Source organism: Neoarius graeffei, chromosome 24 (genome assembly GCF_027579695.1).
Source record: "Neoarius graeffei isolate fNeoGra1 chromosome 24, fNeoGra1.pri, whole genome shotgun sequence".
NCBI lineage: Eukaryota > Metazoa > Chordata > Actinopteri > Siluriformes > Ariidae > Neoarius > Neoarius graeffei.
This window is the reverse complement of record NC_083592.1, coordinates 42,147,307-42,174,331: the sequence shown is the minus strand read 5'-3', so window position 1 is coordinate 42,174,331 and position 27,025 is coordinate 42,147,307. Positions and strand designations below refer to the sequence as shown.

The 27,025-nt window shown below is 40.0% G+C and overlaps 1 protein-coding gene and 1 long non-coding RNA gene across 5 annotated transcripts in view; one reads left to right on the top strand and one right to left on the bottom strand.

The window, feature by feature from the left end:
* Positions 1-27,025, top strand: part of wdfy3 (WD repeat and FYVE domain containing 3) — a 306,723-nt gene that overhangs the window by 244,467 nt on the left and 35,231 nt on the right. For all 4 annotated transcript variants that reach the window (XM_060907259.1, XM_060907258.1, XM_060907257.1 and 1 more), the window contains 7 exons: positions 444-626; positions 828-985; positions 2,900-2,977; positions 5,651-5,878; positions 9,278-9,446; positions 22,643-22,803; positions 22,958-23,106. In XM_060907259.1, the coding sequence (XP_060763242.1) occupies positions 444-626; positions 828-985; positions 2,900-2,977; positions 5,651-5,878; positions 9,278-9,446; positions 22,643-22,803; positions 22,958-23,106 (1,126 nt within the window). The remainder of the gene's footprint in view (positions 1-443; positions 627-827; positions 986-2,899; positions 2,978-5,650; positions 5,879-9,277; positions 9,447-22,642; positions 22,804-22,957; positions 23,107-27,025) is intronic.
* Positions 22,438-27,025, bottom strand: part of LOC132872437 (uncharacterized) — a 49,907-nt gene continuing 45,319 nt past the window's right edge. Inside the window, exon 5 of the long non-coding RNA XR_009651440.1 lies at positions 22,438-22,785. This is a non-coding gene — a long non-coding RNA (uncharacterized LOC132872437). The remainder of the gene's footprint in view (positions 22,786-27,025) is intronic.

Here is a 27,025-nt window from a genome sequence, read left to right as displayed (position 1 = left end):
TTTTTGAGAGACCCGCCGCCTACTTCAGCGCAGAATAGTGACGTTTGTGGCTTGTTGATGACGTGTAAGTCGGATGAATGCGACCTGGCGGTTCAGACTGAAGTTGCATATGAAAAGAGCGGATAGGAATCGGAATTAGGACCACATATCCAAACGGCCTGGGTCGGATTTGAAAAAATCGGATCTGTGTCATTCATATTGTCAATAAAAGATCGGATACAGGTCACGTATGGGCGAAAAGATCGGATTTGAGTCACTTCAGCCTGCAGTGTGAACGTAGCCAAATTCTCTCTCTCTTGAAAGCCTGAAAAACACACAATGTCATTTTAGATTGTCTTCTAAGCCTTTTAATTATACTGTACTGTCTCTGTTGTGTTCTGCGCTTTCATATCCTGTCTCAGTTGTATCTTAATTGCGAATAAACGTAATGAAAATGCCAATAGGTCGTCAATTGCTGCTAAAGGCAGTGAACCGGGTATGGACTGAGCTGATGCACAGTAAGAGGCAGATGCTGGAGGACATTTTTAAAGTCTCTCTTCCTGTCAACGACCGAGGACACGTGGACATCGGCACTGCCAGACCTGCGCTAGAGGAACCTGCAGCCAAGAGCTGGCAGAACCACCTCGGTTAGAGGAAACACACATGCACACTTGCTTCCGTTTTACGAATACACACACAACAGCAGAACTTTAATTCAGCAATGAAATAAATACCGTACATCCATTAGCCATCAGTGTTTTATTTTATACACAGTTCCACATTAGGACTATACAGACACGTGCGCTTATGCAAAGCCAGTATTTTTTTTTTTTTCTTGTCCTGTTCAGCCCATGAGAAGAAGTGTATCAGCAGGGGAGAGGCTGTGGCTCCGGCGAATCAGTCCAAACTGTCTCGTGTGAGCAGTGGATTTGGCCTGTCTAAACTCACAGGCGCCCGGCGGAACAAGAAAGAGAGCGGCATGAACAAGAACAACCTCTCAGCACAGGTACTGAAAAATGCTGACCGCACAAGCCGTGGTGTTTTAGTGCAAAATATATTATAGTTTCAAAAATATGATTTATTTAAACCTTAATAGAGGTGTGTGTGTGGGGTGTTTTTTTTTTCTAAACTTATTTGTCTACTTACTGACTTCTTTTCATCCATCAATCCATCCTTCCTTCCACTAAGGCAGCTACAGTTAACTGCTTTTATTTAATTTTTATTGTTTTTTTTAATTTTATATACTTTACTTTTATCTTTCCTAACCTTTCTTTTCCTTCCTTCGTCCTTTTCCATGTGTTTTTTTTTTTTTTTAATAATAGCAATAAAAAAAAAAAAAACATGCAAGGGAGGCCAGAAACCTATATGGTTTTTCATGGGCCTCCCCCCAAAACTTAAAAATATGAGAATGCTAGTGTTATAAAGTATACATACATAAGCAAACAAAATTAACTAATGAAAGAAACAAATCAAAATGATATAATAAAGTATGTATATACATCGGAAGCTTACACATATGAAGACAGTTAAAAGTCTTGAAACCTATGAAATGAAATATGAGAATGCTAGCGTTGTAATTAAGGTATACGTACGTAAGCAAACAAAATTAACTCATGAAAGAAGCAAATCAAAATTATATAATAAAATCTATATACATCGGAAGCTTACACATATGAAAAACAAATAAGAGTCTTGAAATCTACAGTATGAAATGAAATTCAAAATGAAACTAAGAAGTTATTAAACATAAAAGGAAAAGCGGATAACTGAAACGAGGAAAACCATTTAGTTGGCTTAAATTGTTCCATATGGTAGGGCCTTTAAACGTTATTGTAAATTGTTTTTGACTAGGTTTTGTCATCATTGGTCTTAAAAGATTCTGCTGTCTTGTACTGTCGTGGTGGATATCTGAGTTGAAATTGAAAAAAAAACCCTTTGTATCGATCAGGTAAACGAGCTATTATGGACAATTTTATGAACAAATAAAGCAATTTGTAGTTTGTTGATGTCATACACAGTCATAACTTTTAAATCACGAAACCGAGCCGCTGAGCGCGCTGTAGAAGAGGCATTGGCTGCGATTCTAACAAAGCGCTTTTGTAGTTGATAGAGTGGTCTGATGGGCGTTGTGTAAGTACGAGCCCAGATAATATTGCAATATATGAAATGAGGACATATCAAACTGTAGTAAAGGGTCATAAATATGTTTTGTGAGAGCAAGGTTTTGACTTTTCTTCTGATACCTATGTTCTTGGAAATTTTTTTGCTAATAAAATCGGTATGATTCTTCCATGCAAGTTTTTCATCGATCAATATACCTAAAAAGCGAGTGTGTCTTACCTGATTGATATAGGTTTGTCATTTATATAGATTCTAGCTTTTTCTTTATCGTATTTCTTGTTCCTGCCTGCAAAGATAATTAATTTTTTTTTTTAATCTCATCTCATTATCTGTAGCCGCTTTATTCGCCTTGAACCATTGATTTACCTTGTACAATTCTTTATTTATAGATATCACTAAGGTGTAAATTTTTGTGGGACATAAATAAATTTGTATCGTCTACAAATAACAAAGTAAATTTCTTCCTTTTCTTTCCTCTTTTCGTTCCTTTCCGTCCTACCTTTCCATCCTTTTTTCCCCTTCCTTTCACTCACCACCTTCTTCTGTTTCTGTATACGATCGACATGTTTTTATTTATTTGCTTATCACTTTATTTCATTTTTATTAGTCCTTTAATGTTTAGTCGGTCTCCATCACTTGTAAAAGTTCCCTGATTAATTGCCATTGAAAAGTGCTGTATAAATAACCTTTATTATTCATCCACACTTTAATGTCAGTGTTCACACTCCTGCAGCACAGTTCATTTTACAGCTAATTTGAACTAAATATGCAGAAATAAATTTTTTTTTTTCTTTTCAAGGAAACCTTCCAGTGGATGTTCACACATATCGCAGTGGTGCGGGATCTAGTGGCCATGCAGTACAAAGAATACCAAGAGGTTAGCGACTCACCGAACAAAAAAATGCGAATGTTTCAGTCCTGTATGTGGTGTAGTGGTTAGCGCTGTCGCCTCACAGCAAGAAGGTCCGGGTTCGAGCCTCGGGGCCGGCGAGGGCCTTTCTGTGTGGAGTTTGCATGTTCTCCCCGTGTCCGCGTGGGTTTCCTCCGGGTGCTCCGGTTTCCCCCACAGTCCAAAGACATGCAGGTTAGGTTAACTGGTGGCTCTAAATTGACCGTAGGTGTGAATGTGAGTGTGAATGGTTGTCTGTGTCTATGTGTCAGCCCTGTGATGACCTGGCGACTTGTCCAGGGTGTACCCCGCCTTTCACCCGTAGTCAGCTGGGATAGGCTCCAGCTTGCCTGCGACCCTGTAGAACAGGATAAAGCAGCTAGAGATAATGAGATGAGATGACCCTAATGGTCATTCAAAGCAACAACTAGCGCTGATGCTTGAAATTTAAATCACCTGATATTGAGTTTCTTTTTTCGGATTTAGATTTCCTGCTCTGAAAAAGTTGCTTAAAAATGCTATTCTGCTTACTGCACTTGCAGCTTCAAGGTTAAGTCTGAGACCTCAGATAGTTGTCAGTCAAGAGAGTTGACATCAGACTGACAAATGACGACTTCAGTCAGTATTTACAAGGCTCTTGATTGATCATTCTTGCAGCTCGAGCATTAAAAGTGCCATTTGTAATGTTTCGAAGTAGCACGAGCACTAATCATAATATTTTCAAAGGCAACTTAGAAAAACTGGGTTTGCAGTCGTGTCGATGTAGTGATTCTGCACAGTCCTTTCCATTATAGGCTACTGTTTACATAGTAAATGTAAGTAGTAAAACTCACTTTCGCTCTGAAGACTGTCGTTACTGCGATCCATGCTGTAAAATTAATGCTATTATACTGAGAAATGCAAAAATAAATGTTGACAAAAAATTGCTACTAGGTTTGTTGTTGAGAACGAGCGAGTCGCCAAAGGTCTGTAATCGGGGTCTGGGTCGTAGGATTCCAGACCACTCGCGAGCCAATCAGAGCGCACAATTTGATGGAAACCAGACCACAAAAAAAAAAAAATTTTCGCGGTCCAAATCCTGCGCTCTGATTGCCTGGCGAGCGGGTCCTTATTCTATGATACGGACCCAGGTTACGGACCTCTGGCGACTCGCTCGTTCACAACAATGACAAACATAGTAGATTTTTTGTCAACATTTATCTTTTTTTTTTTAATAAGATTTATTTATAAGATTATCAAAAATCTTATAAATTTTTGCCAGCATTTCTCAGGAGAACAGCATTAATTTTACAGCATGGACAGCGATAACGACAGTGTTCACAGCGAAAGTGAGTTTTACTACCCTGAGGGAGAAGAAATAAAACATTTCAGGAGAAAGCTAAAAACCTCTAACTTGCTAACGCCAAGCAAAAACATGGCTGAATCCTGAATGACTCAATTTTGTATAAATAGGGGACTACATAGGCAGCAAAATGTAGTTTTTTCCTGCCATGGAAGTGCACTTGTATACCGAGGAGGAAGCAATTTGCATTACAGCCGTGAATGAGGATTCAAAATGGCGGCTCGGCTCGGTTTTCCCTTTCGGGCGCTCTCGTTTTCTGTTAGAATTTGGTAAAGGAAAAATAAATATATTATTTACCAGCTTAAGGTCGGTCCGTATGGTGAAATACCGTGACCTCGGCCTTGAATACTGACCTCGGTCCAGAGGGCCTCGCTCAGTTAGCCTGGGCCCGCCCATCCTAAGTGTGACGCAACACGGGGGGCTGTTGCGAACTTAGTCTGGCAAGGCAAGCTATCTCCAGCTCTTCCAAGCTCCCGAAAAATTGGGAGCCAATCAACTTTGAGCATCTCCAGCGGCCCTGGGTAGAGGCGTGTTCATGGCAGTGACGTAGTAGAACTGCGACCGGAAACCATAGATTGTTTAGAGAATCTATGCCGGAAGCGCTTCATTCACTAGAAACATTACGAACATGGAGCAGCGGCAAGCCTTTGACACAGCGGTAGATGCTGTATTGAAAGCATTCAACGGGAAGTTCTCATTGAAAACGGAGCAAAGAGCAGCCCTGGAGGTATTTATTGAAAGGAAGGACGTTTTCGCCTTGCTCCCGACCGGCTTCGGTAAGAGTTTAATCTGCCAGTTAGCCCCACTGGTAGCCAAATCAGTGGGGCTCAGCGAGAATCCTATCGTTGTGGTCGTCTCGCCTTTGATCGCGCTATTATCGTCCTCTTCCTCTTCAGCTCCTCCTTCTTCTTCCTGTTACTCAAGCAGTTTCCGTCGCGTCACATACGTCAGAGGAAAGAGTGATGTGATTGGTTTAAGCTTCGTCACAGCCTTTTCTGGCTTCGACCAGTAGCAAACTGAGGCATTTCAGGGAGGCGGGTCAACCACGCACTTTGGGAAACGGTTGGGCTTAATATCTATGCCAGACCAATGCTCGCAGAGCTTTGAAGTTGCGTTAGCCAGACTATCGCTCAGTACTTCCAAGACCTCGGTCACGGTATTTCATGATACGGACCTCCCAGCTGGTAAATAACCATATATATCTCTCACACACACACACACACACACACACACACAGGAAGTGAAACTTTCAACATTCAACCTTAATATAGATATCAGTGTTTTATCTAATGCTATTTTTTTTTTAATATAAATAACAGAGGCAACAGAATGCACTGAAGTACGTGACTGATGAGTGGGCAGCGATCGAGTACGAGTTACTGCGTGAGCGAGGGCTTTGGGGACCACCTATCGGCTCACACCTAGACAAGTTCCAGCTGGACATGACGGAGGGACCCTGTCGAATGAGGAAGAAGATGGTTCGCAACGACCTGTTTTATATCCATTACCCTTACGTGCCTGACAACGAGCCAAACAACAGCTCTCAGGTAGTGTGTTTGAGTGTGTCACTGCGTGGCTTTTTTTTTTTTTTCACCAGCATCAGTTCACTTAAGTCTTTTAAAGGCAGCAGTACTTCTCCAGTAGGTCACATCATTTCCTGTTAATCACTCATTGCACTCCCTCGAATAAATAAGACCCCTGCAGGCTTATCGAGATCGACGTGCAAAGCCGGAGAGAGCTCGATGCAACCTGCTCAATTTAGCAATTACCACATGCCACGATGGTGAAAGAGAGAGTCTGGAAATAACAGTGGCTTTAAAACAGGCTTTTTGCCCATCTGTGTCTTATACACTTTCCTTCCTGTCAGACTTCCTTTCCAGTACCCTTATTGGGGGCAGCGGACTGCGTGCCAGTTCAGGTATCAGCTGCTGTCATGAATGAATGATTCAACAAATGATTTTCTCCTGCTCACTGAAACAGTTGCATGATGCTAGAGTGGCCAAAACCTGGGCAGTTTCTGCCTTTTGAAAATGTTATGTTGTGCCAAAAGTATTTGGACATGCTGTAAGGCTTTGATTATCTTCTTCTGTGAGCTGTAGGCCCTGTCCACACGGCAACGGATTCAGGTGAATCTGATAAAATTGTTTATCGTTTCGGCCTGGCGTCCACACGGCACCGGCGTTTTGGGTGCCCCAAAACGAAATCTTTTGAGAACGGGTTCCAGAGTGGAAAGATCTGGCAACGGCGCCGTTGCGAAGTCGTCTGGATGAGTAGAACGGATTTGTTTACGATGACGTCACAACCACATGACTGTCAGTGCTTCACGCCGGGTAGAAGTGTAACGAACTCGATGCGAGTTGTCAACAAATCCTATAACTTGGTTCATGAAACGCGCTTACAAAATATTTTCACTGTGAATATTTATTGTGTAATGGTGCAAAGAGAGAGAGTGAGTGAGAGTCAATCCCGCCAGCAAAAATAGGGAAAAAAAAGGAGCGATCTCGCCTCTTCAGATGTTGGTTTAAGTCCTACAATACATTCCTCAAAAAGGGCGTAGAAGAACAAATTAATCCATCAACGTGTAGCATTCAATTTATTCCGGACCATTAAAGACGCCGCCTTCCGCGTAGAATAGGCTTGGGAAGATTCACCGATGCACATCGGAAAATCGATACGACCTGTTAAGATGCAGTTGCATCGATTTGCAAACGTCGCATCGGAAAAAAACGCACATAAACTCGAGATGCATCGTATCTAAACTGTCTGCATCGATATAAACCAATTAATATCTTAATTTAATACATATAATGAATAAATTATAACATAACAGTTTAGAAAAGGGTCTGGTATTTCTGGGTTTCATCTCTCTATCTCTCTCCTACTCAAGTCTCGGCTCAAGTCTCGCGCGAATAGGCGGGTCCAACCTAGCTTTCGAATAGGATAGAGGCGGAAAGTCAGCCAGATAGCGGTTAACATGGAGGAAGACAAAACAGACATTGTTCATTCGGTGGTGGGTTTCAAGTCTAACGTATGGAAAGATTTCGGGTTCTACAAGCGAGGGGGAGAGCTGGACAAGACAACGGCCATATGTAAACTCTGCCGTTCCAGAGAGACCTGTAAGCACTTTATGTTGTACTTCCTGTGTTTCAAAATAAAAGGCACAGCTTTAATGCTTCAAGTGCCATAACTTGAACTACTCTGTATTCCATGGTGCACTTTTCTTCTGCATTGCATCGTATCGAATCGCATCGTATCGCACTGGACCGCATTGTATTAGAATTAAATCGTACTGTATCGCATCGTATCGCAGCATGCGGGAGAATCGTATCGCATCTTAGCACTGGCAGTTTCATTAATCTTGAATGTATTGAATCGTTGGCAGTGTATCGAGATGCGTATCGTATCGCTTTGATTATGAAGATTCCCATCCCTAGCGTAGAATCATACGTCATCCTCGCCGCCATATTGGATGGGTCAAAGCGGAGAATAAAGATGCCTCATTCATGTGCTGCGTTTAACTGTACCAACAGGTTTACCGTCCAAACGAGATCACATGGGATTACCTTTCACAGGTGAGACTGGAAAAATACTTTTCATTGTATTTGGTCATTATAACGTAATTTTACGAACAGATTTTTCTGACTTTGTGGCTAATATGAAGTCTCGCGCATAATAGTTTATGCGCATGCGTCCTTACTACTTCTATTGTTGTGGTGTCTCCGATGGGACCGTCTTACAGCGCCCCTAGAGGTGTGGCATGTGTATTGCATCGTTTTCAGCAAGCGTTGCGTTGCCATATGGACCTGATATTTTACTGATCCGTTGCCCATGTGGACGCGATATATATATATATATATATATATATATATATATATATATATATATTTTTTTTTTTAAATCTCGTTGCCGTTGTCGTGTGGATGTAGCCGTAGTTGTTGCTTTGTTAGTGAAAATGTGTCTACAAGGCTGATGCACGGTTCTGAGCACAAGAGGCTAAAGTGTATTTGCAATACTTTGGGTTTTTTGTGTGTGCACGCGCACGCTTCTCACATCTGCAAATCATTTGAGTGCATATTAACCCATTGTAAACAGAGGCCTGCTTCATGCATTCACACTGCAGTTTAATAAGTTTGGCATTGTTTAACATTCAAATAATATTGGCTGGCTTTTTTTCGTGGTATATCAGATATATTCCATTCAGCTAGCTGAATGGAATATATCTGATATGCCACGAAAAAAAGCCAGCCAATATTATTATTATTATTATGCATACACATTCCTTTCAGGTGTTCAACACGTCTTTTTCTCTTTCAAAATCCTCTCAAAATGGTCCGTATTTAACAAAGCAAACCTGTCGGCCATGTTTGTTCGTCGACAAATCGTCGCACTCGCTAGTGCGGAAGTTTTACGTCTCCAACGTGTGACGTCATGTCTTGACAGCCATGCAATATCGTAAACCATATTCAACACTCATTCTCTATTGGGTAGAGTGATGTAGGATAAGCGATACGCTAACAATATTGCATGCTATCCAACCAAATGAATGAAACCTGCTACAACAGAATAGAACACGTTTTTTTTTTTTTCCATCAAATAATTTTGAATAATGCATTTTTATGACTAGGACTAATACATCGTAAGCTAGGAGGCACCAGTTGGTGGAGCAAACAGGACAGTCCTGACTAATGAGTGTCTGTTTTTCTGACTGTATGTGTGGTATGATATTTTTTAAAAAATAATTTATTTACTATTTGCTTTGATTATTCAGTTGTTCCTTATAACCGTTTCAACCTTTCAGTGACCTTAAACGCTTGAGGATTTTTACAGACAGCTCTTCTTCTAGCTTTCATTAGTTTTAAGTCATGTTTTTTTTTGGTTAAATGTGTCACAACATGTTAAAAAAAAAAAAGGATTCTAATTCACTTGCATGTTTCTCTGCTCCCCAGAAGCCGGTGCGGTACCGGAGAGCCATCAGCTACGACAGTAAGGAGTATTACATGCGCTTGTTGTCGGGAAACCCGGGCATGTACCAGCACTCCATCCAACAGAGCACAGAAGGAGAGAGCACACAGCAGGAACCAGAACACGGCGAGGACACCATCGCAAGGGTCAAAGGTAAAACCTGTCTAGTCCAATTACAACCTGCAGTATTGGAACTGGTTCCAGAAGACTGAAAATATTAGTGACTGGGGGGGGGGAGTACCAGAAGTTCCAGATGTATGTTTTGGGAACCTGCTTATTATTGGTAACAGGAACTAACTGACCTCCATGCTCTACTCAAGCAAGTAGGACGCTTCTTTGCTTTGCTCCTGCTTTCTTGATCTTTATTTCTATACTTTACTTTCTCATTTAATTTCCACTATTTTTTTTTCTCATTTTATTTTTCATCTTTATAAGCTTTTAATTTTAATTTAATTTCCACTATTTTTTTTTTCATCTTTATAAGTTAGTTTTTAAAACAAAATGCCAGGGAGCAAAAAATCCTGCAGAAAATGCATGGAACTAGAACAGAGGATTTCTATTCTGGAATCAAAGATTGATGCTCTGCCAAAGACGGATGAATTAAAAGCGATATCTCAGGAAAGGAGTACAGAAACAGTGGCTGAGAATGCAGAGATTGCACTCCGACAGACCGAGGACATTGCAGATCAAGTGGAAGAATTCATCAATCAAGCTGGGCAAAATGTGAGTACAGAAAACTGGCAAATGATGGGTGGTAAGCCCAAAAATAAAAACAGAAGAGTAATTACTTCAACACCAGCTCGTTCTACAAATTACAATAGGATCTACAATCCTATGGAAAATCCACAGCCCATAAGGCTTCAGAACAAATTTGAATGCCTCAGGGATGTGGAAGAGGATTTTTCAAGCGGACAAACACATAGTAAAAAGAGATCGCACCAAGATCGAAGAGCTGTGGGAAGAGGCAAAAAGCAGCTCGTAACACCACCTGATCCCACGACCCTTGTTCTTGGTGATTCCACTGTAAGACAATCAAAAGGTTATGGGATGATTATTTGTTGCCTTCCAAATGCATCCATCTCTGACACCAAAGACAGCATTTTGAAACTCATGTCCGAGCATAAAACTATTAAACGTATTGTTGTGCATGTGGGAGCAAATGATGATTTCAGAGAACAGCTGTTTGTCCAAGATGATTTCAGAAAACTTTTTTCTGAGCTCTATAAGACTGGAATTTAATCTTTTATCAGTGGCCCACTTCCAGCGAGAGGAAGTTTTGCTTTTTCTCGACTCTTCAGTCTTAACACCTGGCTTGGAAAAACTTGTTTTTCATTTGGTATGAACTTCATAGACAATTTTAACCTTTTCTGGAATCGCAGAGAATTTTACAAGCCAACACTGAACTCAGCTGGATTGGAGCCAAAGTCTTAGTAGACCATTACAGACTTGCAATCTTTTCTCAGCCAGCATTGAGGAAAACAGTTGATAAGATGTCGCAGACTGACATAGTTACAAAGCCTAAACAATCATCTTTGCAAGTCGTCATCAAGGACACACAGACATCTGACCTGCAAGACTCCCAACATTCAAAGACAGAGGACTCCACTTCCCCTCGGATGGATTTCCCAAATAGCATGAAAAAATTGCTCCCAATGGCTACACTCTCTTTTTCCAGCCCAAATCTGTCGCGACAAGCAGTTTACCCAGTTCATCAAAATTGTGTTCGCCCAGGACTTTCAGCTGGCTACAAATCTTTTTCACCATCCAAAAGATACATGTCATCTCCAATCCTTTCACCCTCAAACCAAATGGAACATTTAGAAAGTCTTGTTTGATGTACTCTGGGTCCCTGCAAATGGGTGTAGTGTTGAAAACCAGCTGGGACCCAATGTGCCTATGCCACTCTCTATTCCTGTGTTGATAAGAAACAGAAAACATAGAGCACGTTTAACCCTGGGGGTGAACCAATCTAATCTCCTTCCTGTTTTAAAACAGCATCAGAGTGCACAAGCAGATATTACTTCTAGACTTTCTGTAAAGCTAGCTCTTCTGAACGTTAGATCACTTTTAAACAAGTCATTTTTAATTAATGATCTTATTTGCAAACACAATCTTGATTTTTTGCTTCTAACTGAAACCTGGCTGGATCAAGCAAATAGTGCTACCACCCTTATTGAAGCAGCTCCCCCAAATTTTAATTTTTTGAATGTTACCCGACAAGGGAAAGGTGGAGGGATCGTAAATATATTCAAAGTCTCTTTTCAATGTAAACAATCCTCACTTGGTGATTTTATGTCCTTTGAACACTTATGTGCACTTGTTACATGCTCTCCTAACATATTATAATTATTATTAACTATTTATAGGCCTCCGAGACATTCAGCCAAAGTCTTTCTTGAAGAGTTTGGTGAACTGTTATCAGTCATTTGCTTAGAGTTTGATTGTCTTATTATATCTGGGGATTTTAACTTGCATGTAGATAATACTGATAACATTTATGCCAAAGAACTACTTGCACTTATTGACAACTTCAACCTAGTACAACATGTACAGGGGCCGACCCACTCTCGTGGTCATACTCTTGACCTCGTCATCACAAAGGGTCTTACTGTTTCTAATACTGTTGTTGACCTGGCCTTATCTGATCATTTCTGTGTTTTCTTTGATGTTTCTATGTCTCCTCACATTCAGAACAGCTCAACGACTATAGGTAGGAGAGTCATAAAAGACAACACGTGCTCTCTTTGAGTAAGCTCTCTCTCAGAACTCAACCAAAATATCAGACTCTGTAGATGATTTACTGGAAATTTTTAATTTAAATATGACCCAAATTATGGATGATATTGCTCCATTCAAAATCAAAAGAGTCAATGATAAGCAGAAAGCACCATGGAAGCAGTACCCGGCTGTTAAACTGCTAAAGAGAGAATGTAGAAAGACTGAAAGAAAATGGCGCAAATCTAAACTTCACATCCATTATCAAATCCATAAAGAGATGCTTTGTAATTATAATTATGAAATTCGTAAAGCAAGACAGTCTTTCTTCTCCAATATCATCAGCAGGAATATGAACAATGCCCGTGTGCTATTTTCAACAGTAGAGAAGCTAACTAATCCCCCACCACAATTAGCACCTGAACTTCTCTCAGTTAATAAATGCAATGAGTTTGCATCCTTTTTCAAAGGTAAAATTGATAAAATACGGCAGAATATTCCTCATAATATATCTCAGTTGTTCCTGTGTCCCTAAAAAAAAAAGCCGTTGTAAAGCCCCTACTTAAAAAAAATAATCTGGATCCTTCAGTATTAAATAACTACAGGCCAATATCAAATTTACCATTCATCAGGAAAATCCTTGAAAAAATTCAATCAATTAACTGCCTTCTTGATATCAAACAGCCGTTTTGATAATTTTCAGTCAGGATTTCGTGCCAATCATAGCACTGAAACAGCGCTGATTAAAGTTATAAATGACATGCGTCTTAATACTGATGCAGGCAAAACATCGGTCCTGGTATTACTGGACCTCAGTGCAGCTTTTGATACTGTTGATCACAACATACTGCTATATTGACTTGAACACTGGGTTGGATTGACTGGTAAAGATATCAATTGGTTAAATTCATACTTAAAAGATAGAAGCTTCTTTGTTACCATGGGAAATTGTTCCTCAGCGTCAATGTCCTTGACCTGTGGTGTCCCCCAGGGGTCGATTCTTGGACCATTACTTTTCAACCTTTATATGCTCCCACTTGGGCAAATTATCAATAAAAATTCAATTTTGTATCACTGCTATGCAGATGACACCCAAATTTATTTTGCTCTATCACCTAATGATTATGCCCCCCTTGAATGTCTCTACCAGTGTATCGATCAAATCAATAGCTGGATGTCACAAAATTTTCTTCAGCTGAACACAGATAAAACAGAAGTAATTCTATTTGGAAAAAAAGATGAAAGACTCAGGATTACCACTATTCTTGACACAAAAGGGATTAAAACTAAAGAAATGGTTAAAAATCTTGGTGTTTTCATTGACAGCGAGCTAAACTTTGACAGTCACATGAAAGCAATCACTAAAACGGCATTTTATCACCTAAAAAACATTTCCAAACTAAGAGGACTTGTGTCAAAAAATGATCTGGAAAAACTAATACATGCCTTCATCTCTAGTAGGGTTGATTACTGCAATGGCCTTTTCACAGGCCTGCCAAAAAAGACCATCAAACGACTTCAGCTGGTTCAAAATGCAGCGGCTAGGGTTCTCACACGAACAAAAAGAACAGAGCACATTACCCCAATTCTAAGGTCCCTTCACTGGCTTCCAGTAAGCTACAGAATTGACTTTAAAGTATTGCTGCTGGTGTACAAATCTCTAAATGGTACAGGGCCCAATTACCTCTCTGATATGTTGCAGCGGCCTAACCCAATCAGATCTACCAGATCGAAACAGAAAAATTTACTATTAAAACCAGTTGTTAAAACAAAGTATGGTGAAGCAGCTTTTAGCTACTATGCAGTACAGCTATGGAACCAACTGCCAGAGGACATTAAAAATGCTCCTGCTGTTGGAGTGTTCAAATCTAGGTTAAAGACCAAGCTGTTTTCAGATGCTTTTTGTTAAATAATTAATATTGTCTTCTTTACATTTTTTATAATCTTTACTTTCTCTGCATGTTTTAAATTTACTTTATTCTATTTTATTCTTTATTCTATTCTGCTGGTTTCTTTTTTCTCCTCCTATTTGAACTACTAATTCATTTTATCATTTTATTTCTACTATTGTTTAATTCTTATTATTTTATTGTAATTCTTTTAATTAATTGTTTTAGAATAAAAATAAATTTATTTTATGTAATTTTATTTCTCTATTGTTTACTGTTTTTGTTTTTACTTCTGTAAAGCACATTGAACTGCCATTGTGTATGAAATGTGCTATATAAATAAACTTGCCTTGCCATGCTCTATAGTATGTCCGCTTGCACAATGTGATCAGATGCAAATTTGCATCGTGGCAGAATGTTACATGTACGCAACTGCTTAAAGGGGAACAGAGGGCAATATATCGAGTAAATATAACAATAACGAACCTTATTCAAGACTTACAAAAGTTTTTTGTTCTAAGGTTGGAAAGTTATAGTGTTTTGAAAGTAGCTCGAGCAAACTATTTCCGCAGTTTGAACAGCCCGCCATGATATTAATTTTATCCAATCAGAATGCACGTTCATTTTCTCTGCGTAACACTCATGACGTATGCATGTGCCCAGTTGTGTTGGCTCATTGAGGTTGGGAATAGCACGTGTGAATCGGAAAGTGGGATGAATTGTAAGTGATCGGCTACACAATGCCACAGTGTGTTGCTTTCGGGTGTAATAACAGGACCGATGGAAAGCATAACGATCCTCCAGACGTGTCTTTTCACTTGTTTCCGCTGAAAAACACCAAGCGAGTTCGAGTTTTCTTCTCTTCTTTCGTCATCACCGGAGTCGAGAGTACCTCTCCTAGGTTCAAACTGGTACCCTTCTAAGCCATAGCCTGCTTGCAGTGCGTCTTGCGGGATCTCTTCGTATGATTCGACAGAGCTGTCGCTTTCACTTGATGCGCCCGACGCCATGATTACACGCTTCTCTCCTAGTGCAGTGGGTAGGGCTGATGTCACGGTCTTTTAAAAATGGCGACTCTTGTGCCGTTTAGCGTACCGACTATTATATTTACAATTACCAAGATATTTCGTTGTTTTCTAGTATATAAATTTGATAGAATACTTAAGAATACTTTACTTTGTCACATCAGCAACTGTATATATTATATTTGGTACCCCTTTAATTACGCCATGATGCGTAATTTGATTTGCATTTTACATTTTGGTCACATGAACACTTAAGTTTAGTAGCGATTCTGAAAATCATAAAAGGCGTTCCACAATCGTTCTCTCCTTCTTTGCTCTACTTCAGTGTAGTGCAGAGGTGGATAAAGTACCCAACTTCATTACTTGAGTCAAAGTACAGATCCCGCTGGTTAAATGTTACTCCGATACAAGTGAAAGTTGTCCAGTCAAATTTTTACTTAAGTTAAAGTACTTGCTTTTAAAAATACTTGAGTATTAAAAGTACATTTTCTGTCAACGCATTGTTGTATTATTGCCACAACGCTTACAAAACCTAACGCCGTTACCAAAGACAGAAATGTGAATTCACAAAATGAACGCGTGCTGTGCCATCATGGTGGTTTAACGTTAAGCTAGCTAGTCAGTGAAACTCCACCTGACATGCTGGCAAACTCTTTTCAAACTTGAAATCATATTGGGTAGCTAACGCTACTAGAAAATAAAGATTTCTACATTCTGTTTATTTGGCAAGATTATGCTAAAACATATATTTCTGAAAGGACTTCAGATAAGTTAATGTTATTCATGTTAGCGTAACTCCGTGTTTACATGCTAACTAACAGTGTCCAAGTTAACTAGCTATGTGTTAATGTTAGCCGTGGACAAGATGATGGCAACTTGGCGGGCAAATCCATAGAAAGTCATTTGACTAATCAGACTGCACAGCTATTGCAACATTATCGCTTGCTCTAAAAGCACAGACAACTTTGTTGCAAGCTTTCTCTTGGAATAAAACGTTTACAGACCTCAGTATGCTTCCGCAGGTCGGACGGCGAGTTTTTTTAAGCCGTAATGTGGTTCGTTTTCGGCAAACATTTAACCCTTTGATGCAAAACATGGGTCAAAAGTGACCCGGCTGAGTTTTTATCTTCTATATCTTTGCAATAGATTAATGCCATCATTCAGTATTCAAGGTATTCCTCAATTAACTTGTTTTTGATCATCATACATCCTTATTTTATTTTTTCCTTTCTTACTTTTTGAATAAAACCCCTTTTTGTATCACTACCCTTCTAATGCAGAACATGGGTCAAAAACGACCTGCATTCATTTTCCAGGTTATTTCATGTATGGCTGGGTGTTTCTATGATATACTTTTGAAATAAATTCATTTTGTCATTTACTTTTCCAAATATGCAGTAAATATATTGTTTTTGTTTAGCACAAATCATATTTATTTTTCCTTTCTTAAGTTATGAACAAGCACAGCTTTTGTAATTCTACATCAAGTTTACACACATGGGTCAGAACCGACCCGCATGCATTTACTCCAGCGTTTGGTGGGAACTGTGAATTGTGCTTGTGTCAGACATTTCACAGCTCAGCACAGCACAGTGCCCTTTGCCCATCTCATACATGCAAGTAATGTTTTTCAATTGTTCTAACATTACCTTAGAAAAAAATGGATTATGTTTAGGTTCCCTTGAGAGTGAGTAGATTACTTGTCAGAAAGTTACAAGTAATTACTATTAGCTACCGAGCTGTTGACATATTCTACTTTAGTTAGCTAATTTTATTGTAGTTGGCTTAGCTAACTACATAGTTAATAAATAAATAACTGGCCCCATTCACTGCTAAAGTAATTACTTGAAACAAATTATTATTATTATAGTATTAAGATATTTAATTTTAAATCACACTTGGATGACCCATGTGTAGTAATATAAAAAGTATTTTTGTTCATAAAGTAGGAAAGAAAAAATGAAATTTATGATTTGTGGTAATTAAAAACAATATTTTTAAAGAATACTTGGAATATTCAATCATAAAATAAATTGATTTCAAAAGATAGAGCAAAGAAAAACTCAGTCAGCATGAAATAACCTGGAAAATGAATGCGGGTCATTTTTGACCCATGTTGTGCATTAGAAGGGGTGTGCATATGTTTTGCATCAAAGGGTTAAAACTAAACGAATCTTTAATCCGTACAGAAAACTGAAACATGAGTTCATGGGTGCGTGCATTCTCCAGAAGAACAGCCTCCTTCCATTCTTCCATCAACTGATCGTGTTAAATAACGCTGCTGAGAAATCACTGATCTTGATTTTATCCAGTCTATGGACGTGACGTGACCTGAGTGATTACTGATCGGCTGTCTCAGTGTCACCTGCGAAAAAAACAATCGCATTTTAGAAAAGAAAAGAAAAAAAACATCCACTTTCAAAGCCGCTTCATAGTAATGCATGGATTAAAGTTTTCCGTCGTGTGACGGATTTCTGTCAACTGAACTCTCCCAAGGCCAAATATGAGGTCGGTGCTGATCCGAGGAGAATTAAAATGACGGGTGGTTGGGTAGAGATTGGGTTATAACACTGATGTGTTGCAACACCATCAACTATCAGCAGGGTTTGTTTAACTTTTTTGTTTTTGAGCCATGCTTTGTGTCGTTCATTTCCTATGTTCGATCATGTTTAAACGTTCGCTGTCTACGGTGCGGCATTAAAAAAACATGCGCTGTCAAAAATGGCAAAATACATTCCCATGTGCTTGGCGTGCTTGTGTCTGACCATTTCTGTTTTGCATTAAATTAAATCTTGCCAAAATGACTCAGTTCAAACTTGGACATATAGAAAGAGCATGTTAAAAAATAAACCCCGGAAAGCCCGCTCCTCTGCTTCAGCCAGACTTGAAGACCCGACGGTGTAATGCTTGCAGACTGTCAAAAGTAATCAGACCTAAATTTATAGCTAACAAATCAGCAGACGCCCCAACAATTATTATTTTCGTTAGGCCAATGTGTAAGGTATGTTAGAACCGTGCCTTATAGCCTACGTCGGTGGTTCTCAAACTTTTTTCACCAAGTACCACCTCAGAAAATACTTGGCTCTCCAAGTACCACCATAATGACCAACATTAAAATACAGTAGCGTAGTAGGTCTAAGTATTCATTAAAAACAAGGCGGAGGTTTTATTTAACAAGTATATTTAATATTGTTGGCCACTGTAACATTACACACAGTACTTTGAACAGTAACACTGTGTTTAAATATAGGAAAATAAAACACTGTACTTAAATAATGAATCAAATAAATTGGCCAAATCTGCAACATCTGTAGTCTCATCAAGCTGTATGGTAAAATATCTACTGTTCTTAATGCGCTCAATCAGTGTCTTTTTAACATCGTCAGCCATGTCATTTATTCTCCTTGACACGGTGTCATTTGAAAGCGGCACCAAGTTTAACTCTCTGGCAGCTTTCTCTCCACACATGATACGTGTCATCTCTTTGGCTAATGGCAAACACAGCAGTTCCCCGATTGTGTGCGGCTTACCGGCTCTGGTGATCAGGAGGCTGGCACGATATGAAGCTTCCTGTGCTTTGGCTACGGGTGTACCATAGGACAGAATGGTGGACTTGGACTGCTTCAGTTCATCACGTTTTCGTTAAAAAAAATCCATTGGTTTGTCCTTTAGTGCTGTGTGTTTGGTTGTAAGATGCCGTTTGAGATGCGACGGTTTCATGGACTCATTGCTCAGAACGTCCCCGCATACAACACACTGCGGCCTGGGCAGCTCCTCTGTCCCGCTCCAAATGAATCCTGGTTTTATGTATTTTTCGTCATGCTTCCTCCTCACTGGTTTCTGCCGTTTGCTAGCAGTTCTGGGGCTGGTTTTGCCACTGTTGTTAGCATCTGCGCTCGGCTCACACACGTCCTCTTCAGTTCTCCCTCTCTCCTGATCCACGCTCCCATTCGCGGATTTAAGCCACGGCAGTAATTTTGTCGTACTCGTCATAATTGGCAAAGCCACCTCCACCTTTTCCCATCACAGCCTAGTCTACCAATGGCGGATAACCATCTGTCAGCGGAACCGGCGGGAATGCGTACGTACGCTACGTACGGCTACCCAGAAGCACTTGCAAACTTTTTAAAATTATTAACTTAATTTGTATCTCCTTTCATTTTCTTGTCATCGGTTGATAAGATATTTTCATCCATTCGGATATTATGGATAGTATTTCACGTTTTATTATTATTATTATTTTTTTATTTATATTTAATTAAGTGATTCTTTGGCGGACCACTAGAATGGAGCCCACGTACCACTAGTGGTATGCGTACCACAGTTTGAGAATCACTGGCCTACGTTGTATCATAATTTAAAGGACGTTTGAGGAGTTGGAGGCTGCGAGCGTAATGATGTTCCGACATGCGCTAAACTTTATTCCCTGAAAATCATACACCAGCGTTCAATGCCCCAAACAGTCAAAATGTCTAGAAGACTACGGTTAAATAATAATCATAGCCTACTAAGTTAAATTACGTTAAAACATCTGTTTCTGGCCTATGAAATGAGGGAGGAAAATGAGAACGAACGCAAAGTAGATAGCAGCCAACTTCACACCATCTTTTAGGTAACTTAACACTCGTGTTGGCCACAATATTTCTCTTAATAAAATCTTGAATTGTTTTTGAAGTCGTATTCAACACAAAGTAAGGTCAAATTATAATTTTAATTTAAGTGAAGATCCAAACTTTTTTCGATATTGACGTCGAGCATAGAGGAGCATGTCATTCTGCTTTCGGTTTCGGCAGCATGGATGCGCTTTCCATGAAAGAAGGCACTGATGTGTCTGCCATCAATAAAGGTGTAAAAAACAAGTGGAGGTGGGCTTGGCTGTACGAAATAGGTGAAAACGGAAAGCCATTTAGTTCATGGTGCAAAAAACTAAACATTCCAGGCGCTTGCATTTGTGTGGTTTGCCACAAAGAAATAATATATGGAAGCAATGGAAAGAGAGTGCAATAAATTGAATATATTAATCCATTAATTAATTGATAATAAAGTTATCAGTTCTAAGTTAACCATTCTCAGAATTTCATCGAAATCCACCCATAACCCCCCCCGCCCCATAGAATTTCATTGAAATCCACCCATAACCCCCCCCGTAAATTTTCAGTCAAATAATTTTTTTTTGCTTTAATCCATATAGTAACAAGGACCTTGATAGAAATATAGTGGAGTGAAAAGTACATTATTTGTTGTTCAAATGTAGTGAAGTTAAAGTCACAAGTTGCCAAAAAAAATACTCAAGTAAAGTACAGATACTCAAAGTGTACTTAAGTACAGTACTCAAGTAAATGTACTTTGCTACTGTCCACCTCTGGTGTAGTGTGGAATTGCTCTCACCTTTGATGCTTGGACATCAACCCGATCTAATTGTTTTTCCGCTGGAGAGATGCAGCAAAGATTTGCTTTTCAGTGTGGAACGTTTTCCTCGTGTCACCGATGAAAACAACGCAGCTTGTTTTACTTTTCTATCTGAAAATGCTGTGAAATTCTGAAAACCTCTCTATTTCCTGGTGCTACTTGATGCTAAAAGAAAAGCACAAAAGTGTCATGCTCAATCTTTCTGAACGTAAAATGTTCTCTGGTGATACATTTTCTTTCCTGAATGGAAAGAAAGCAAATACTTTTAATGATCTTTGGAGAATGTGAATTAAATTCCACCACTGCAGATGGAGAGAAAAAGGTTTTACTACGTCCTTTCTTAAGAAAGTCTCGTTGCACACCATTCAGTGCAAACTGGACCCTGGTGCTCTAATGTTCCCCAGCGTTCGGGTTATTACTACTCCGACTGTGTTGTTAAATCACAGCGTGTTGCTAATTGTTGTTTGGTACAAAGCTGCATGATGCAAATTACAGATGAAGGGGGGGAAAAAACGTGTAAGCAAATGGTAGGGTTTAGAAGAACCACTTGGTGGTAAGCTCAGGCAGATGAATTTACCTTGAAGGTATTTTTTTTCCTCGACTCTAGTAATCAGTTCTGGTCATTATTCCCAAAATAATGAAGCGTTTTGGATGAGTGAATTAGTGCTATGTGAAAACGGTCACTTGTTTACACCAATCATCCGTCATAAATATTCTGGTAACAGGTTCGATATAAAAGTTTGTATAATATTTAAATTAGAAACGTTTATGCATTTTGTTTCTTGTACGCATGTTGAAAGAGAGCCGTCGTTTGGCCTTAAAGCTCATCGGCAACGGTTTTAATTTTATGCACATTTGAAACTTTATATGTTAAAAAAACCCTCTGTCATTTTCTTCTGGTCCCAAGAAGTATTGTTAATAAGTAATAATTAAAATAAGTTAGCGCAGATCGTGGCAAATTTCTGTTCGGCTATTTTCGTGACCACTCAGCGCGTGACGTCATTTAAGACAAATAAACCGCTTGAGTTGAGGCCACTTCAGTTTATTTACATTGCTGTTCGGCTTGAGTGCAGACGTGCGTTCGGGAATTTCCAAAGAAAACCCATGCCTTATTGTTGTGCAATGAACTGTAACAACGGGACCGGTTCAGGAAGAAGTTTTTACCTTTTTCCGAGAGAGGAGAAGAGGTGGAGAGAGTGGATTGGCTTTTTCCGGAAGAGGAGAAGAGGCGGAGAGAGTGGATTGGCTTTTTCCGGAAGAGGAGAAGAGGCGGAGCGAGTGGGTTGGCTTTTTCCGAAAAAGGAGAAGAGGCGGAGCGAGTGGGTTGGCTTTTTCCGCAAGAGGAGACGAGGCGGAGAGAGTGGATTGTGCGCATGAAACAAAATCAAGCAGTCAAAGAAGAAACGGAGCAGGAACGCTCAGGCAAAAAGGAGAAGATTGGAGGTAAACGTTTTTACTTTTGCTTGCAATTGACAAGTCAAGAATCCTGAGGGATCCTGTACAATCATTGTGGAAATGAGGCAAAGGGATATTTCCTCGCTTAGAGTCAGCTATAAATAGTATAATGCCGCGGATGGCAGGCTAATGTGGCCTACCGGCGCACTGTCCAGTAATCGTTACCTATATCCACTAGGGAGGGCGGTTTAATTATTCTTCAAAAGGGCTCTTATTTAGTATTATGACGAAAGTAGGAATTTATCATAACTACGGTACCAGGATAAATCGTTTGGGCGCGAGTCTTGTTGAAGTCCGGGGTCACCGCGATCAGAGTCGGCCGAGTCGCTGTCCGATTCCGAGGCCGCACGGTCAAACCAGTGAGCCACAATCATCGATTGCTTTGCAACGGCCATAGGTTCATACATATACGGTTTCACCTCTCGATATTCAATTTGGAGAGTTCCGACTTCAAAATCTCTATCGCTTTCCGACATTTTACACAACCTCTCACGACCGAAGTCCGTACACGTGTGCTCAGTTCGCAGGTAAACACAGAACTGCTCCCAGTCTGCTTGGCTTAAATGACGTCACGACGACGGTCCCCTGGTGGTGAAAGTGCGCATAAGTGAGATGTACAGTAAATAAACCTTTGGAAATTGGGCAAAACAGTATATTTTAACCGTTTTATTCAATTTTAGGGTGCAAATTAGACACTAGGAAGATTGAACTCGCTTTCTGGGTCGTTCTTCTAGACAATAAAGTTGATATTCTACGTTTCACCTCCGACCATTGCCTATGACCTTTAAGTGTGTCGAGGGTGGATGGTTTTTATAGTGGATGGCCTATTTGTGTGTGTGTGTGTGTGTGTGTGTAGGTCTTGTGAAAGCTCCTCTGAAGCGTTCCCGCTCCACAGCGGATGGCGGAGACGAGGACGGCCCAGAGCAGCTGCAGGAGCTGCTGGAGTGTGGAGCTGTAGACGAGGAGCAGAAGACGGACAACACCACCCTGCTCCGCCTGCTGGAGGAGGGAGAGAAGGTTCAGTTTCAAATTCGATCGTTCATTTCAAAATAATCTGGTTTAAATCTCGTTTGTGTTCACTATTCTAATTTGTCTCGCCTTAATTTCATCATCATGATACTGCAGGTGTTTCTGTGCATTTTAAAAGCCTTGCTACCGTGTGTGTAAACAGATTCAGCACATGTACCGTTGCGCTCGGGTCCAAGGGCTGGACACCAGCGAAGGGCTGCTGCTGTTTGGCAAAGAGCATTTTTACGTGATTGACGGCTTCACTATGACCGTCACCAGAGAGATCAGAGACATCGAGACACTTCCTGCAAAGTGAGATCCAAATCTTTTCACGTGAGGGATTTGTTGTGTACATATTGTTACCTGTGTCACATCCAGCAAGAAACCGGGGGGGTAGAAAAACATGAAGTCATTTTCATGTTTTCATTCAGAATGGGACAGTAGATGTGATTTTCTTAAGTCTTTTCTACAGAACCGGCACTAACAATTTATAATACCGTATTTTTCGGACTATAAGTCGCACTTTTTTTCATGGTTCGGCTGGCCATGCGACTTATACTCCGGTGCGACGTATATATGTTTTTTGTTTTTTCACCGCGGAATAACTGGAGCTGATGCTGAGTCTGACGACAGCCACGCAGAAGAAGAGGAAACGGCGCTTCATCTGCCGCTGGAGTTGGCAGAGTTGTTCAGAAGCGACACTGAGGATGAGGAATTCAATGGATTTGCTGATTTGGAGTGAAATCATCAGCTTGATAAACTTGATTGACCTGTGTTTTATTATTAATGATAGGCCTATAGTTATTTAAATAAGTTATGTATTGATTTTAGGCAGTGCTTAATTTGTGAAGTGGGAGGTCCCGGAACGCAGGAGGTGGATGGGTCCGGCGACTCAAAAAAAAAAAAAAGGCAGGGGATGGTTTACTATAACTTTACGCACATGCGCTTATTGTGTGTGTAAAATAATAATAATAATAATATCAGACATTATGATCTTAGAAAACGCTTTAGTGACAAACAGTTACAGACAGTAATATGTCGTGATATATTATAAAATATTAATTTTTATTAGTCTATATATTACATTTATCTTCTAAAATAACAGACTGTACTCATCACAACCGGTTTATTTCACCATTGGAGATCAGATCACACAAGACATGAGTTAAATGACTCATTTTAAGGATTTAAGTAGGGGATTTAAAAGCGGTTGTTGTTGTTTTTTTTTTTTTCACTAGACAGTTGTTTTTACTACCGTACCTGTCTTTGGAGATGATATACCTATAGCCTACTTGACCTCTGATTTAATGAAATAAAATTCGACAAAAATGAAGAATGACACTCCTCGATGATGACTACAGCTTTAATAACACAGATGAAAGAGCCATGGGGCGATAATAAGCCCTACCGGTAAAAATAATCTAAAAGCAAACTGATTAATGCATCAGTAATAGGCTACTAATATTAGTTATAATAATAATATAGGCTATTAGTAATAACGATAGTGATAGTATTAAAGATAGTAGTAGATATTTAAAATAATCAGACTAGGCTACTTACAGGGCAAAGGGCGCGTTATCACTGCTCAGCTGTTCGTTTATTAAATAAACAATGCAGTCGCGCAGTAACCACGCGCCGCTTATCAGATACAATCACAGATTCTATGGATAGAATAACCCTTCAAAAAAGTGCGACTTATAGTCCGGTGCGACGTATATATGTTTTTTTCGTCTTCATAATGCATTTTTTGGCTGATGCGACTTAAACTCCGGAGCGACGTATAGTCCGGAAAATACGGTATACAAAGTTATTAGTTTTGGGTTTTTTTTTTTTTCTTAATCTATCTGAACTGCCATTTCTAGATGAATAAAATATGTCTATATGGTTATACTGTATGCTGTCAGGCCCAAAAAATTGTGGACACCTGGCCATCACACCCGTATGTGCTTGTAGAGCTTCCCCTAATCTTTTTGAGATGTGCCGTTATAATAACCTCTGCTCTTCTCGAGAGGCTTTCCACAAGATTTTTGAAGGGCCTGGTGTACATGTTCCAGTTTATCCCAGTGGGGTTGAGGTCAGGGCTCTGTTCAGGCCCCTTGAGATCTTCTGCTCCAATCTTGGCACGTCATGTCTTCATGGAGCTCACTTTGTGCACAGGCGCATTGTCATACTGGGACATGTTTGGGCTTCTTAGTTCCAGTGAAGTGAAATTGTTACGCTACAGTGTACAAAGACATCATATCCAATTGCGCCGTTCCAAGTTTGGGGAAGAAGCACGTACGGGTGCGATGAAATGTTGTCCACATACTTTTGGCCTTATCGTGTGTTTACACTGCTCCCTTCCTTCCAAAATTCAGAAAATATTGTGATGTACCGTAAATGGCTTAATTGCCTATTGCTGGTTACAAGCTTCTGTGAAGTGTCACAAACCATGTTACCGAGTCGTACATTTAATCATGCCGTGAATTTTTATTTTTATTTGGGAATGCTAAAGGATGGGATTTAGGAGATGCTCTTATCCAGAGCGACGTATAACATACCCAGAGCAGTCTGGGGAGCGGTTAGGGGTTAGGTGCCTTGCTCAAGGGCACTTCAGCCATTCCTGCTGGTCCAGGGAATTGAACCGGTGACCTTTTGGTCCCAAAGCTGCTTCTCTAACCATTAGGCCATGGCTTCCCGATTTTTTTTTTTTTTTTCCCCTCCATTTCCCCAGTTTTCTACAACTCTATTATGAGATGATCTTATGGTATCATTCACTGTTTATAACAAAAACTCTTGGTTCCATATGGCTGTAATTTAAAACTGAATGAGCGTGTGCCCGTGAACGTCCTCGATGTTTGCATAGTGATATGTGCACGTTATTGGATCATGAATTTATTGATACGACACTAAACTCATGATTGTGTGGCTAATATAAAACAAAGCTTTTATATTAAGCTGTAGCTTTCATGGTCAGTTTAATCAGCTTGCAGGCTTTATTTTTATTTAATGACCTTTTTCTTTTTTTCCTTTTAAAGGAACAGTCCACCGTATTTCCATAATGAAATATGCTCTTACCTGAATTGAGACGAGCTGCTCCGTACCTCTCCGAGCTTTGCGCGACCTCCCAGTCAGTCAGACGCAGTCAGACGCGCTGTCACTCCTGTTAGCAATGTAGCTAGGCTCAGCATGGCCAACGGTATTTTTTGGGGCTGTAGTTAGATGCGGCCAAACTCTTCCGCGTTTTTCCTGTTTACATAGGTTTATATGACCAGTGACATGAAACAAGTTCAGTTACACAAATTGAAACGTAGCGATTTTCTATGCTATGGAAAGTCCGCACTATAATGACAGGCGTACTAACACCTTCTGCGCGCTTCGGCAGCGCATTGATACGGAGCTCAGATATCAATGCGCTGCCGAAGCGCGCAGAAGGTGTTAGTACGCCTGTCATTATAGTGCGGACTTTCCATAGCATAGAAAATCGCTAAGTTTCAATTTGTGTAACTGAACTTGTTTCATATCACTGGTCATATAAACCTATGTAAACAGGAAAAACGCGGAAGAGTTTGGTCGCATCTAACTACAGCCCCAAAAAATACCGTTGGCCATACTGAGCCTAGCTACATTGCTAACAGGAGTGACAGCGCGTCTGACTGCGTCTGACTGACTGGGAGGTCGCGCAAAGCTCGGATAGGTACGGAGCAGCTCGTCTCAATTCAGGTAAGAGCATATTTCATTATGGAAATACGGTGGACTGTTCCTTTAACAACTTGCGATTGTGATTGCAAAGACTCTTCTAAAGCATCTGTCGTTTCATGATTGGCGAAAATATTAAATGCTGTAAGTAGTAGTAGCTGACAAGTATGTTTGTTTTTATGCCTCCGCCACCGTAAGATGCAGGAGGCATTATGTTTTCGGGTTGTCCGTCCGTCTGTGCGTGCGTCCGTCCGTCCCGAAACCTTGTGAGCGTGATATCCCAAAGACTAATGAAAGGAATTTCACCAAACTTTCACCATTCGTGCGCTTTGGGACAAACATGAACTGATTAGATTTTGAGATCAAAAGGTTTAAGGTCAAGGTCACTGTGAGGTCAAATGTCTGTCCGAAAACCTTGTGAACACAATATCTCCAAGGCAGATGAAAGAAATTTCACCAAACTTTCACCATTTCTGCATTTGGGGACAAAGATCAACTGATTTAGATTTTCAGATCAAATGGTCTAAGGTCAAGGTCACTGTGAGGTCAAATG